The sequence below is a fragment of the Corythoichthys intestinalis genome, chromosome 13 (assembly GCF_030265065.1).
Source record: "Corythoichthys intestinalis isolate RoL2023-P3 chromosome 13, ASM3026506v1, whole genome shotgun sequence".
Taxonomy (NCBI): Eukaryota; Metazoa; Chordata; class Actinopteri; order Syngnathiformes; family Syngnathidae; genus Corythoichthys; species Corythoichthys intestinalis.
In genome coordinates, this window is record NC_080407.1 from 22,568,964 (window position 1) to 22,584,465 (window position 15,502).

Genomic DNA, 15,502 nt, shown 5'->3' on the forward strand with positions numbered 1-15,502 from the left:
ACTTAACTCCAGCATGTTTATTGTGTCTAGCGGTAGTCAAACACACGTTTTTTTCCTCTCTGGCAACTGTCTGTGTTAAGAAAGAGTGTGTGTCTGTATAATGTAGATATGATACGAGTCATATACACGTGCTTTTTATGGAAAATAATTCAATTATTTTTGTCCTGATGCTAATAATGTTGAGCTGTGGGTTTAGGCTCACCAAAAGGACTGCATTTATTTTAATTTTTAACATGATACTTTTGTTCCAATTTGCTAATATGTTTTCAAAATAAAAATCCTGTTCAATGGAAATATATATATTTTTTAAACCGAGATATCTCATATGTAACACATATCAGAGCAGTAATTACCGCGATATTTTGGCTTAAGGTTATCATATCGTCAGAATATCATACTGGCACATAGCCTAGTCAGGAACCTAAAATGTTTGCCTGTGATTAAAGAAAAAATCAACTATAAGTGTTGACAAAATGAACTCAGTATGACATAAATTTTATGCAGTTACAAGGGAACGACAGTGCAAGAATGAAAAAATTAAAAAGTGAAAGAAATAAATGTCAAAATAAATAATGAAATAAATGAATATAAATGTAAAGAAATGAATAAATGTTGAACTAAATGTTGAAATAAATATTTATTGGAATAAATAAATATGAATTGAAATAAATATTAAGTGAATTAATAAATAAAGAAACATTGAAATGAAGAAGTAAGGATTGAAATAAATTAATAAATTAAATTCAATACACTTCATTAATCCCTTGGGAGGGTTCCCTCACGGAAATTAGTTTTCCAATGCCCATAACACCACAGCAGCAAAGATAAAAGTGGTAAGAGCAGTGGTTCTTAACCTTGCTAGAGGTACTTAACCCGAGATTCACAGGTGCATCCAACGAACACTTCCAATTAGATTTCAAATTTAATACTGCTATATCTAAGCTAGCAAGCTAGTCTGTAAGCGAAATCCTGTTCAAATGTCTTCACACTTTGACAGCATGTTTTTTGAAACAGATTAAAACTTGAGTCCACACTGCCCATAGGTCTGTTATACTTCTTCATAAGAAGTGTGAGTCGACCTTCCACTGAGCAAACCAGTTTTTGTTACAATCAGCAAGTGAAAGAAATGGAAACGGACAGCCGAGGCGCAGGTAGTAGCTCAAGTTGTCCTGGGACTGAAGGGTCAGCGGTTCAATTTCCGGCTACGACTGCCCACTGTCGAAGTGCCCATGGGCAAGCCACTGAACCCCAATTTGTCAAGTTAACGCACTGGGTGTCATTGCCGATACTAGATATGCACTAAGCAAAAGAGTTCATCTCTAGTTTTACAGTGCAAGTGTCAAAATAAAAGCATCTGATTCACGATGTGGCCAATATGTTAAATACGAATGGTAAAAATGTATATTCGGGGCAAACCTGTCCAAAACCTGGTCTAGAATGTCAGTTTGTATAGATTTAGTCAGCGTATTAAAATGGGGCCCTTACTTGCCAAAACCCTGACACTTTCTCACCAAACTGCTGGGGTTTGACCAAACCCAGGTTAAGAACCATTTTGCTAGAGTAAAAAGAATTAAAAGTGAAATTGAATGAGATGCATTTTAATGACACATTTAATAATTTCTTTAACTGTGTATTAGGACTGAACGATATATCGTTTAAACATCGCCATCGCGATGTGCGCATGCGCAATAGTCCCATCGCAAGGACGTGCGATAGTTTTTTCATTTCATTTTTTTTAAATCCACAAACGTTTGTTTTGAGGAAGGAGCGGGAAGGAGAGCGCACAGCTTCTCATTCCCTCCAGCTCGCAGTCATCGGCTCTTCCCCCTCCCCTGCTACAGCGGAGTGGAGGGAGGAGGGGCCGAACAGCAGAGCGGAGGGAGGAGGGGCCGTTTTCAAAGTGAAAGCAAGCAAGCAACGCGTTGCAAGCAAGCTAGGGAAGACTGTCTCCAAAAGGAGTTTTGGAAGTATTTTGGCTATCGACAAGAATATAAGGAACAAAAAACAGCCCTGTCGACAGTGCCTCACCGTGGTTGCCTCAACAAGAAGTAATCCGTTGAACATGTGGGACCATTTAAAACGCAGGTATCTATGCATTCCTGCTACGAGCTTCCCATCACAGTCTTTTTAGTACAGGTGGGAACAGTGTTACGTGCCAACGTTCTAGTTTCAAGCCTGCAATGGTGGATAAACTAGTAGTCTTGGCCAAAAACCTATGAGACCCAGTTGAGAATTGCTGAGCAAGGAAGGTGGACGATATGCAGACAAATACATAACACAGCTGCAGGAATGTCTTTTCTTATTTTTATTCATGTGACAGCTATCAGAAAGGCAGGACATTTGGGAGTTAAAATGGTTCTGTTATTCATCACAGTTATTTGCAGTTATTCAGTTCAATTATTTACAAGTTCAATCGAGTTTGTTTCTTTTATATTTAAATTTATTGTAAGTCGTATTTTTCAAATAACTATATAGTACAGCTGCACATAAAGTTTTGATACTTAATATTTTTGTTTAAATATTTTTACAACTTTGTTGCTGTTTTGCAGTTTTATATTGTTATATTTTGTGTAAACAACTCAGGGGACTAATGCACTTGCACTTTTATTTGACAGATTTAATATTTAAGTTCAAATATGTTGACAACTTTATTGTTGTTTTACTGAGGTTTTTATTTATTGTTATAGTTTGTGAACAACTCTTATTTGTCATATTTAATATTTTTGTTCAAATATGTTTACACACTTTGTTGTTATTTTACAGAAGTTTTTATTTATTGTTATATTTTGTCAAAAACTTAGGGGACTAATGCATTTGCTCTTTTATTTGTCATTTAATGTATTTGCTGCTGTTGAAGTGTCAAATATTGTGTTCAATAAATTATCTCTTTTGTGCAGACATGGCTTCCTGGATCCCTTCATACAGCAATTTTAATCATTCACAAATGAAACGGTATTGTATGAATACACTGTGGTCACGGTGTGTCATGCAAAGTATTTCCAAACAGCTATTCAAGTCATCTAGTGAAAATTTCTTAAAAAAAGATATATATGTATATATATTTTTTAATATCGCAATATTATATCGCAATATATTGCACACCTCAAAAAAATCGCAACAATAGTTTTTTCCAATATCGTTCAGGCCTACTTTGTATTTATTTATGTATTTAATTTTTGCACTCCTGGTCCTCCATAGCAAAGAGAGAGAAGACAGAGAGCTACGGCAGTGATAGAACGGTGCATTAGCACCAAGCTCTGACAACAGTCAAAAAAAAAAAAAGGGGGGGGGGGGGGTTGTTTCACGATGAGAAATGCCGGTTTTCTTTCTGTGCGCCAAATGAGCAATATTTCAATATTGCTTACATGGCCAAGGGTCAGGCAAACTGCCCATACGTGTGTGCGTCATGCACCCACAGTGCATGCACGCGTTCTATTGATCCATATAAACTTTGAATATAAAACTGAACGAGTATTATTTATGTCTGTTATTTGGGTCCTCTTTTTGGAAATCAAAATATGATCACCCTAGAATGATCAGGCATGCAAACTGGCTAGGGGTGAAAAAGGTGACAAAGTAACATGGACACACGACATGCGCAGAAAAGTGCATTTCATAGTGCAACCGGAGACATCTCGAATTAAACACAGAACTAAATAATTTAACATATAAAAGTCTAAATCTCTCATCCTGAAATCAGAACATATAAGACGCATTAAGTAGCTAATCATACAAAATCTAAATTATAAAATATCCAGTATGTCCCATTTGCATGAAGCAGAGAACAGCTGGACAGCATAAAATATGAATTTACAGGTACAGTATAAATTCCATTCACTTAACTATTAAGAGACAGACAGACAGAATAGAAAAATTACAAGTCTTCAAAAGCATTAGCTGTAGTGATCATAACTTTTTACATTCAACCAAAGCAATTAGTCCCATTCTCCTTAACTTCGATTGATAGCGCATCATACTGGATAAACAAGTACACCTGTAGGCTTTTTTATTAATGACCTTGCCTTGTCGTTAAACATTAATTAAGAAGCCCGCTTCACAAAGCTACTATGTTGGAAATTGTAGCAAGGTTCAATGCTCTTGTAGCGATGTCAGGATATTCCAGAATGACTTTAATCCAGAACCTCGGTAGAGTTGTTGTGTCAAATGTACGTTTAATAAGGTCGCCATCATTTGCGATCTCTACAAGTTGATCTTCATGTTGCACAGACATGCTCGAATCACTCAGTTTATTCACAAACAGGTCACGAATCCACTCCTTCGCAGTTCGTGGGTCTTCGAGGTAGTAGGCTCGTCAGGTGCCCTTTTCGCCGTAAAAATATCTCCAGACGTCTGTTTTCCAGTCATCTTCGCTCGTGTGGGGGCTAATTACAGTGGGGAGAACAAGTATTTGATACACTGCCGATTTTGCTGGTTCTCCCACTTGCAAAGCATGTCTGTAATTTGTATCATAAGTTCTCTTCAACTGTGAGGGACGCAATATAATACAAAAATCCAGAAAATCACATTATATAATTTTTAAATAATAAATTTGTATTTAACTGCATGAAATAAGTATTTGATACATTACCAACTAGTAAATATTTCGGCTCTTAGTTCTTTTTTAAGAACCCCTCCTGTTCTCCACACATTAACGGAAGTAACTGCGCCTGTTTGAATTTGTTACCTGTATAAAAGACACCTTTTCACATGCTCAAACAAACAAACTCCAACCTCTCCACAATGGCCAAGACCAAAGGGCTGTGTAAGGACATCAGGGATAAAATAATAGACCTGCACAAGGCTGGGATGGGCTACAGGAAAATAAGCAAGCAGCTTCGTAAGAAGGTAACAACTGTTGGAGCGATTATTAGAAAATGGAAGAAGTTCAAGTTGACCGTCAATCTGCCTCGTTCTGGGGCTCCATGCAAGATCTCACCTCGTTGGGCATCACTGATCATGAGGAAGGTGAGGGATCAACCCAGAACTACACGGCAGGACCTGGTCAATGACCTGAAGAGAGCTGGAACCACAGTCTCGAAAAAAACCATCGGAAACACATTACGCCGTCATGGATTAAAATCCTACAGCGCACGCAAGGTCCCGCTGCTGAAGCCAGTGCATGTCCAGACACGTCTGAAGTTTGCCACTGACCATCTGGATGATCCAGAGGAGCAATGGGAGAAGGTCATGTGGTCGGATGAGACCAAAATTTAACTTTTTGGTCTTAACTTGGCTCGTCGTGCTTGGAGGAAAAAGAAGGATGAGTACAACCCCAAGAACACCATCCCAACCGTGAAACATGGAGGAGGAAACATAATTTTTTGGGGGCTGCTTCTCTGCCAAGGGTACAGGACGACTGCACCGTATTGAGGGGAGGATTGATGGGGCTATGTATCGCCAGATCTTGGCTGACAACCTCCTTCCTTCAGTGAGAGCTCTGAAGATGGGTCGTGGCTGGGTCCTCCAGCATGACAACGACCCAAAGCACATAGCCAAGGCAACTAAAGAGTGGCTCCGTAAGAAGCATCTAAAGGCCCTGGAGTGGCCTAGCCAGTCACCAGATCTGAACCCAATATAAAATCTATGGAGGGAGCTGAAAGTCCGTGTTGCCCGGCAGCAGCCCCGAAACCTGAAGGCTCTGGAGAAGATCTGCATGGAGGAGTGGGCCAAAATCTCTGCTGCAGTGTGTGCAAACCTTGTCAAGGACTACAGGAAACGTTTGGTATCTGTAATAGCAAACAAAGGTTTCTGTACCAAATACTAAGTTCGATTTTTGTGATGCATCAAATACTTATTTCATGCAATTAAATGCAAATTTATTATCTAAAAATCATACAACCTGATTTTCTGTTTTTTTTGTATTAGATTCCGTCTCTCACAGTTGAAGAGAACTTATGATACAAATTACATACCTCTACATGCTTTGCAAGTGGGAAAACCAGCAAAATCGGCAGTGTATCAAATACTTGTTCTCCCCACTGTATTTCCGGGAACAAATGTGCTGCGCCCGCGGCCTAGCAAAACGTTATTATCGAGGACAAGCGCACATAGATTATTATATACACAAACAAGATGTACTGCTAGCAGTCCAATCAATGGATTTCTATGACGACATTCTAATCCATCCCGTAGTATTGTATCTAGAGTAGACAGGTATATTGGTGTGTTAAGCAGGGGCGCAGGGTTAATTCAGCCAGAATGCGGTCGTTATTAAATTATTATTTCTATGCGGCCAGGTAGCAAATGCGCCACGATCAATCCAGCATGGACTACGGTTTTGAAGTTAATGGTTTCACTCGCCTGTTGACATGCCCCCCCGCCCCCATTTTTTTCTCCTCGGATCTACGTGATTCAGAAGAATGACCCATTTTGATTTCAAAACGGCGAAATTTCGCGGAAAGGTGGCAAGTTTGCATGCCTGATGATGTACAGCCAGCATGTGTAGTCCAGAGCTAGTGTAGTCATTTGTTTTGATGCTTCTGCGTATGCGAGTCAGTTTGCTCAGCGCGTGTCGGACTGCGAGTTGGTAATCCTTGAACGGGCTCAATGGACAAAGGCAGTCTGAAAGGGCACGCCAAAAATATATATGACAAAAAATTGGAATTGTGCATTTAAACCTTCAGTATGGACTGTGCCTTATTGATGTTATGTATTGGTGGTAGATATTTCCTTTTATTCACATAAACATATCCAAGTAGTCCCGGTTTATGACATACTTTTCTTACAATGCCGGAGTCTCGTCCGCCATTTTGTCTCCATTTTTTCTTCTTAGTTCCTTAAACGGTACCTTATTGTTCCTCACAGTATCTTACATTACTTTACATTCTTAACTTTACATTATTAATATGATGTGTACTGTCCTCACTAAATGTGAAGTTGTTCAGCTTTACAGACAGGAAACCGGAGCTGAAACAAATACTAGAGTAACTCGAGTTTAAGAATTTATCCGAGTAATTTTATCCGCCACGAGGAATCATTTAATTTTGGTAGCTCTACGCATCACGTTTTGCCCGGACTACGATTAATACAGGACAACGCAACGTCACGTATGTACCAGAAGAACACAGCTGCGGCAGATATATTGAGAGGGCTCTGGCTGCAGACTGGACTCTCTTGGATATATTTGATTTCAACCATGCATGGGTATAGAAATAACGACGAAGAGGCCGACGAAAGCCAAGAGAAATGCACCAAGAAAAGGCAGAAAATGTCAAAATTGTGGGAGAACAAGGCGAACACAGTGTCATGTATTCACTCATATTACAGCGCTTGCATAACAATACCCCCACCCGGCCCCGGCTACCCGCGGCCCTGCCGACGCATCTGCACCCCCGGCTGGACACCGCGACCGATGACCGCCCCCGAAACCCGGATTGGGCTCCACCACTCAACCCGCCCTCCTAATCCCTCCTCCACCAAAGGCGGAGCGATACTCGGGACAAGGTAAAATGAAGTTATCGTAGCGCTATTAAATAAAATTAACGTTACTGTACTACGCTAACTTAATATTAGCCCTGCAGGAGTTAGGTTTCTATTAATCATGCCTGCTGTCATTGCGTGGGCCAGCGTGGCTAACGTTCCTTTCCAGCGTTTCCCCTACATTTGAAATATCGTGGCGGACCGCCACATCAAGAAAAAAAAAAAAAAAAAGCCGTCACGGCTTACAAATGAGGTTTTCTTTTTAAGATTAAAGATCCACTCATTTATAATTTGTATAATTGAACATGACGTCTAAATGTATATATGAAGCTCATTTGTACGCTGTATTTGCTATAAGTCATCTGAAAAGCACCTAAAGTACAAATTGTTCCTTTTCACGCTTTATTTTGAAAAGCGCATCGGTTCTACTGAAAGCTTGCAGCTTGTACGTTGGCTTGGCGCAGAGACGGACATCGGGAGAAAAACCCACAGAAAGGGATTTGAAGTTAATGAATGTATTTCTGGTTTAAGACTGTAAAAAACGATCTTAATATACTGACATTGACGTAAAGTTTAAGTTCTTTATGGGGTGTTTTTGACCCGAATCGTCGCGTCCTATAGACCCTACTCACATGACGTCACAACCACGCCTCCACGCCATATTGTCCGTCAACTCGTCGTGTTGACGCATTACCGCTACGTAAATTCCTCCTATTATGGCGTTTTTCTGCTCGTTAACATTAATAATCAAAATGGTGAAGGCGTGGGTGGCGGTTGGTTGCAATAACAGAGAAGATAGACGGAGAGACTTGAAGTTCTACCGTATTGCGAGAGACCCGTAGAGGAGAGCAAGATGGACTGCTGCAATTCGACGAGAAAACTGGGCTCCAAACGATTACCACAGATTATGTAGTAGTCATTTTATATCTGGTAAGATGCATTTAATATATATTTAGAGGGTTTTGGGCTGACACAATTAAGATCATTGCGAGGCTAATAGCCGACAACATAGTTTCAAATTCAAGATGCTTATTTCTTCCACCATCATTACATTTTGAATAATAGTTAGCTGGTACCAAGTGAAAGAAGCTGGCCTCGTCTACGGATCATCAGTTAAACAGGTGTGTCCAAACCTTTTGCAAAGGGGGCCAGATTTGGTGTGGTAAAAATACGGGGGGCTACCTTGGCTGATTTACATAGAACAATACAATATTTAAACAAATTTTAGCAAGCCCTTCTGTGTGTCACATTTGCTTCATTATTTTTTTAAATTCATAATTTCAACAGTCTTTGTGGCGTTCTTTCGACACTCGGGCTCTTGCGAAATACTGCTGCTGTGAAATTAAACTAGCTTCAAGTTGCGATAATTTCTCGCTGCATATCTTCCCTGTAATGTTGTCGTACATGTTAGCGTGTCTTGTTCGGTAATATCATTATCGCGTCACATCTAACTCTTTGAAAACAGCGACTGTCTCTTTGCAATTGAGGCAGACACAGTTGTTGCGTGTTTTATTGACGAAATAGTCCAATATCCACCTATCCTTGAAGCGTCGGCCATCGCAGTCAACTTTTTTTTTATTGATTGTCGCCATTTTAGAAAATTGGAAGTAAAGGGTCACACGGGGTAATGTTGCTTAGAGTGCTGCTCTTAAAAGTTTTTCAAACTTTCGTGAGAATAGGTTGATTTTGTGTGGACAAGATAGTTGTAGATATCAGGGTAGCAGATGTCAGGCAGAGAGGGCGAAGACAGCGGGTCGAAAAATATCGATTTAGGCATCAAATATGGATCTGGCGAATGAATAGACTGAAGCATTTCCACATAACGCCTTTTATGCAACGTATCCAATGAGTTTACAGCGTCTGAAAGCACCGGGGCTTCCATGAATTGCACAATGAATTGACAAATTGAAACCATTGAGAATACGGATAATAAACAATGACGGACAATATGGCGGCCGGATACAGCAACACGTCATTCTGTGACATTGGTGAGTAGGGTCTATTCCTAGCATAGCATTTGTTGCAATTTCAGAAGAGTAGTTTGAAGTACAGTATTTTGGAAAGCGAAAAGTTCCTGAGGACGAGGGTCCGCTAAAAAATGACCATTATTGTTACGACGATCAAGACCGTCACATTCCAAAATATTTAATTAGCGTCTGAAGCTAATTAAATATTTCGGAACTGTGATGCTCCCAGGTGCTCTTCAGTTGCGAAGGTATTAGCTCTCATGTTTGGAGGAGTAGAAATAACCAAATGGGTATGGCAAGCATTGTATTTTAATGTTGAGACTTCAAAAACTGAATGAGATGAGATCGCACGCAGATCAGGAAGGCGCACAGTCCAGGGGAGAAGTAAGCAAAAAAGCAAACAGGAAATCAAGCTGGGACCTAACCGACAAAAATGGCAAAGTTCAAGCCGAGGCTGTACCATAAAATTCAAGGTGAGTGTTTAGAATCGTGCACCTACTATTTTGAATAACCATAATTGTATTATTTTACCTTAAATTGTGACATCGATAAAGGTTCATCGTGCATAACCTGGCATAATCCTTATCGAAAAAATTACAAAACCCGATGGCGTATTTGCATTCAAAGAAGTATTTTTCATCTCATGGAAACAAATCACTATATGAATTTGACCAACAATAAGAAAAGTAACTCCCACAAAGACACTTCAGTTTGAACTGAAGTTGGATTGGCTAATGTAAATTTAACATATTTGATTTAAATCCAAATGGGTTATCCATTGAAAGTGTTTCAGAATATGGACCAGGTCAGCATGATGTCAAAGATGGCATCACAAACTGATGAATGGGGAGTGCTGCTGACGGCAACAGTCAGCCTTTGCGTTGACAGTGCCTATCTCAACGGTGAACTGTGTTTTCTCTTCAATGAACAGAATAAGACATTTGGTCAACTGTACATTGTATAGTTCTGTATAAGTCTGAGATGCTTGAGTGTCTTCATTTCCTAGATCTTTTTTTTCTAATTCCTGTGTAGGTGAAGACAGACTTGAGGAATGGGGGAACGTCTTGCAGCACGCCTCACTCACATTGACTATAAATGGACCACCTATTGCCGATTCCCCCCTCCAGGAAAATCAAGTGTTTCCAGGCAGGATGCAAACTTTGCAAATAGATCTTAGTTATGGTTCTTGGAAAAAAAATCTTATTTGTCATTATGTGAAACAAATTCGGTGCAGCACAACATGATGGGGTTGTCCGACTCCGACACAGCCCACCACCACTACAGCTTCAAAAAATCCTAGAGGAAACCCTAAAACAATAGTCAAGTCAATGCCGTGACGCAAACCTGACGTCGGGTCACGAGTCCATTGCACAGCTACTAAGAAAGCAAATCTACTATATTAGACTGAAAGAGATTTTCGTACTTATGAGAAGGTACCATATTTGATTTCTGCCTCATCTAAAGAAAAAAAATGCTTGGAATGACCTTGAATGTGAACGGATTCTTCCTCTTTGATGTATGGCGACTCTTCCTCCTCCCCCTTGATGCATGCCGACTCCTGGTGCCCAAGACGATGGGCTTGGCTGACATATAGATCTGCAAGACCACAAACACACAGGCCAAATCTTATGTCTTCATTTGCAAACTTGTGCCCCCAAAGTCGTTTTGTGTCATTTTTTTGTTTATTCATGTTTTGTTGTCATCCAATTTCAAATTCAGTGCTTGACACCACATTAAAATCAGGAAGACATCAACAAAAATAGTCTCATAAAATACATTAAAAAGGAATAAAAGCATAAAAGAGCCCAAGCCATACATTGCGTATGTGCGTAGGGCAACAAATGAATGGCTTTTACGTTCTGAAATGAATGGCTAAAACATTGCAAAACTTCAGACTCGACACCGTTTCCATTTTGAATTTAATCTATGGAAAGTGAAAATAAATCTGAACAGGGTTTTCAACCCTAACCCATTAAATCCAAGGCCACAACAACTAATTGATGAATAAATCTGTTGCAGCGTTATTGCACCATTTTATTAGTCGAATTGAATGCTTTTCGAAACCTTCAAAATATAATTTAAGACCAAAATATGTCGCAACAATTTGTGATGAAGAAAATAACTCATTTTATTTCACTGTAAACACAGAGATGCTGGCGTTTTATTCCTCTCATGTTTGACTCGACGGCTTTGTATGCCAGATGTAAAAAATATAAATACATGATTACATGTGTCATTAAAATGCTTCTATTTCCATATTTAGTTTTTAATTTCAATATTTATGTATTTATTTCATTTTTTATTTATATATTTCACTTTTTATTTTCATTTGATTTCAGCATTTATTTATTCCAACATTTATTTATTTCACTTTGTATCTATTTCATTCTTGTACTCTTGTTCCCCTCTACTGCATGAAATAATTTATCTTTTATTTTACCTTCAGCACATGGCATAGCCATTATGTAGTGCGTTGCTGGCTCAGTTAAAATCAATATTGAAGGTATGTTGTGTTTTAGAATCCGTTTTACAAATATGGAAATCCTTCATATTTTGACTGACTATAAATAGACCACCGATTTTGGATTTCCCTCATGAAAGAGACGTCAAATTTTTTTTTTAAAAATCCAGGACAATCAAGTGTTCCCATGCAGAATGAAACTTCGCAAATAGAACTTTTTTATGGTTCTTATTGGAAAAAAAGTAATGTTGTTGATAAAAAAAAAAAAATCTCATTTGCCTTGAAATGAAACAATTTTGCCGCGGCACGACCTGGTGGGGCTGACCGCCTCCGATGCAGCCCACCACTAACACCACAGATTGAAAAAAATCTTAGGGGAAACTCTGCAATGTAAACAGTAACGTTAAAGGGTAAGTTCAGAATTTTGGACATCAGGCTTAATCTTCGAGCTAGGGGGGTTCATTCGTCATTGGAGTTGATTGAAAATCCGTATCGTTTGTTAGTCTTATTATTTTCAAGGCTCTTCAGTGATTATGCTAATGAAAATCAATATGGCCAATTAGCATGCTAATAAAAACCGATATTCACAGATCTAACATAGTCAAATAAATTCAAAACGCAGCTCAATGTTCAAAAAACCCCTGCAGCCAAAACAATGTCTCACCAAACTGCCGTAATTCATTTAATTGTGTGGGACTATTTTTCCATATGCGCAATGGCACCACAATAGAGGGTAGTGCTATGGCCACTCGTCTTCACCTCGGTCTGCTATGCAGAGTGTTCAAGGATGTCAACATGGTGAAATATGCTTTTAGAAGCTGTGGAAACATACAGAAGAAATGGACAAAGGAAAGTTTCCACCGCTTGCCTGTGAAGAACGAGGAACTATAATGAAATAAAATGTGGTTACTCTGCTGGATATGACATACAAACACCGGTGGAAAAAGTACTGCTTTGGAGCATTTGCAGCGCGAATTTTCATCCTCTCCTGAAACAAAATGCTGTGCCTTCGACTGTCCAAATGTCTTCAAGAGCTTCTGATAAACAGGTAAAAAATTATTTTCATATATGAAAGTATATCGCATGCACACGTCAATATCGCAGTTCGCGTTAGTGAGGCTTGTAACTAACCCCATGCACAGGGGTGCACATAAGTGGTCCGCATGCGCGCATGCGTACTGGATGTAGACAAACACGCTGGCCCTCAACGGATTCCATGCGCTTTTGCGTACCGATGGCTGACCACTGTATTTGCGGCGGACACGAGAAAATAACTTCTCAAAATGTCGAAGATGCAGGCCACACTGAGTAACTATTTCCGTGTTCCCCCACCCCCGTCAACAGGCAGACAGACGACAGAGACGTAACCGGAGCTACCGAAAAAAGGACTTTTGCTGAAAAGTGGCGGCAGGAGGTACCATGGCTAGAAGTAAATGATGCTCGCACGGAAATGCGGTACAAAATGTGCCGTGAGAATCCCAATGTCGCTGATAAGAGCAGCGCATTTTATGTAGGGTCAAAGAATTTCAGCCATCCAAACTTTGAAAAGCACGAAAAAAACAGAGAGCATGTGGCAATTAAGCAAACTATCAATGTCAGACAGCACCCTACTCGCCCTATGGACAAGTGGCGGAATAAAGGCAATGAAAACAGCGCCATGCACTGACAAACGTGTTTTTGTTAGGACATCCCACTTTTACAAAGGCTTGGAGTTAATGTGGTAGCCGCATCATGCCCTTTATTTTGAATTGGTGCTTTTATGTTTATTTCTTTACATTTCACCTCAAAGTAATGGCAATGTTGTTGTGCCAGTTGATGTTAATCAAGCATTAATTGTTAATATAATTAATTAAAGTTAATTGGCTCTAAGTAAAGCTTGTCATAATTTTATCGCATCAAGCTCAATGAGGACCAAGTCACATCTCCAGGTCCTCCTCTGAGAACCTGGGCAAAAAAAATATGTGCACCCCTGACCATGCATATTTATGGTTCGCGTTTTTAAATTGGAAACAATGGTCAATGTTCTGTCCAATATCTCACGAAGTACATTTTTCCTTTGTGCTATTATTTTAACAGCCGTTTGACAGAAAGGAAGTACTGTGGCGGCCATTTTTATAGTATTTTCGACAGTCCGTTGTTTGGCGAGCGCTGGTTGTGTTGTTTGCACCTTCGAAGGCATCGTCTTTTCACTCCGATTCATTTTTGGATGCGACAATGCAGCACAATAAAGCACCTGGAGCTCGGACGCTACCTCCCGACTCCCGTATTCATTTTGAATGGAGTTTTGTTCACTCACACACACAAGGGGAACAGTACAGTCAACTTCCAGATCACCATCCAGAATGCAGTAAATCATTCCACTTCGGGTTGGGATTCGGTTTACGAATGGTTTGTAGGTTGTGTGCGTGAGCAACCACCGTTTTTTGCACAACCCCACACACAGACACGTACTCTACTCTTCCTCATTGGGACTAGTAGTCGGTAGTATGTAAATAAGTAATATGTCAATCATACAATTTTTTTTTTTTATCCTTCAGTATTCGCCCCAGACACCTCACGCAATCAGTTATTGAAGGGTTATTTATAGTAAGGATTGTGAGTGAACTGGAGGATATTGGAATACTTTATCACTTTCATGAAAAATTGAGAAGAAAATTTTTGAGTATACGCCGAGTGATAACTGTTACGTTTCTATGTCCTGAGATAAGTGACACCTACGTAGCTTGTAATAAATAAAGGAATAAACCAAGAAGTAATCTCCAAGTTTGTCACTGGGAAAGCGTTGAACAACGCTCCTAAATACGATTTTAAAAAAATCAATACATTCTAAAACTTTTTTGCTGAACATGACAATCCTGGATAAGTTTTTTTTTTTTTTTTTTTTTAGATATTAGGGTTTTCCTTATTCCGTGGTGCGATTGTGTCTACAACACAGGCTGATTATCATGACAAATCTAACAAGCTACTTTTTACTGTGATCTCTAGGTGACCTGGAGATGCTGAAGGTACACCCAGAAGAGGCTCCTTTTTGTTTTCAACTCCATGAAGGCAAGGGCGCCAGGAAACGAGGAATGCTGATGATAGGCTCTATCAACATTTGTCCCATTAACAATTTCACTCTACCCTTCTTATGTGTACATATTTCAATCAAATTTACTTTATTAGGGACTTTGAGATACAGCTTGGAGTTTCCAAAGCAAACAAAAAGATGGGTTGCCTGGAGGCGTGACGAGCCAACAACGCAGACATTCTGACAGAATTTGGTGGTGCATGTCCTGGAAAGACTGCAGGATTCATCAGTGAAGTTTGCTGATCCAGACTTTTATTTCAAGCCTCCAATTACAATTCCCCAAACCACTGCAGGCATCAAAAGGCCTGATAAAGAAAAAGTCATTTTACATGTCAGTAGATATAAAAAATAAGTAGGCTTATATTTTCCTTTTTTTTTTAATGTACTATAATAAAGAAAAAAACACATTGTCTTATTTGTGAAATGTGAAAGTTTAAAAGATCAAAAGTTCCTGGGTATGTAGGAGTTGTACTCAGAACAATTGCAGAGCATCTTCAGTTCTACTTCTACAAAACCATTGTAGTTCCCACTGACAGAAGTGCACTTGTCACGGATGCAAGAGACGACACACGATGGAAGAACACG

At 39.5% G+C, this 15,502-nt stretch overlaps 1 protein-coding gene across 1 annotated transcript in view; it reads right to left on the minus strand.

Annotated features, from left to right (window-relative positions):
* LOC130928078 (zinc finger protein 771-like) overlaps window positions 1-15,502 on the minus strand; it is a 29,108-nt gene that overhangs the window by 9,442 nt on the left and 4,164 nt on the right. The window contains exon 2 of the mRNA XM_057854306.1: window positions 10,872-10,982. Coding sequence (XP_057710289.1) covers window positions 10,872-10,982 — 111 coding nt within the window. The remainder of the gene's footprint in view (window positions 1-10,871; window positions 10,983-15,502) is intronic.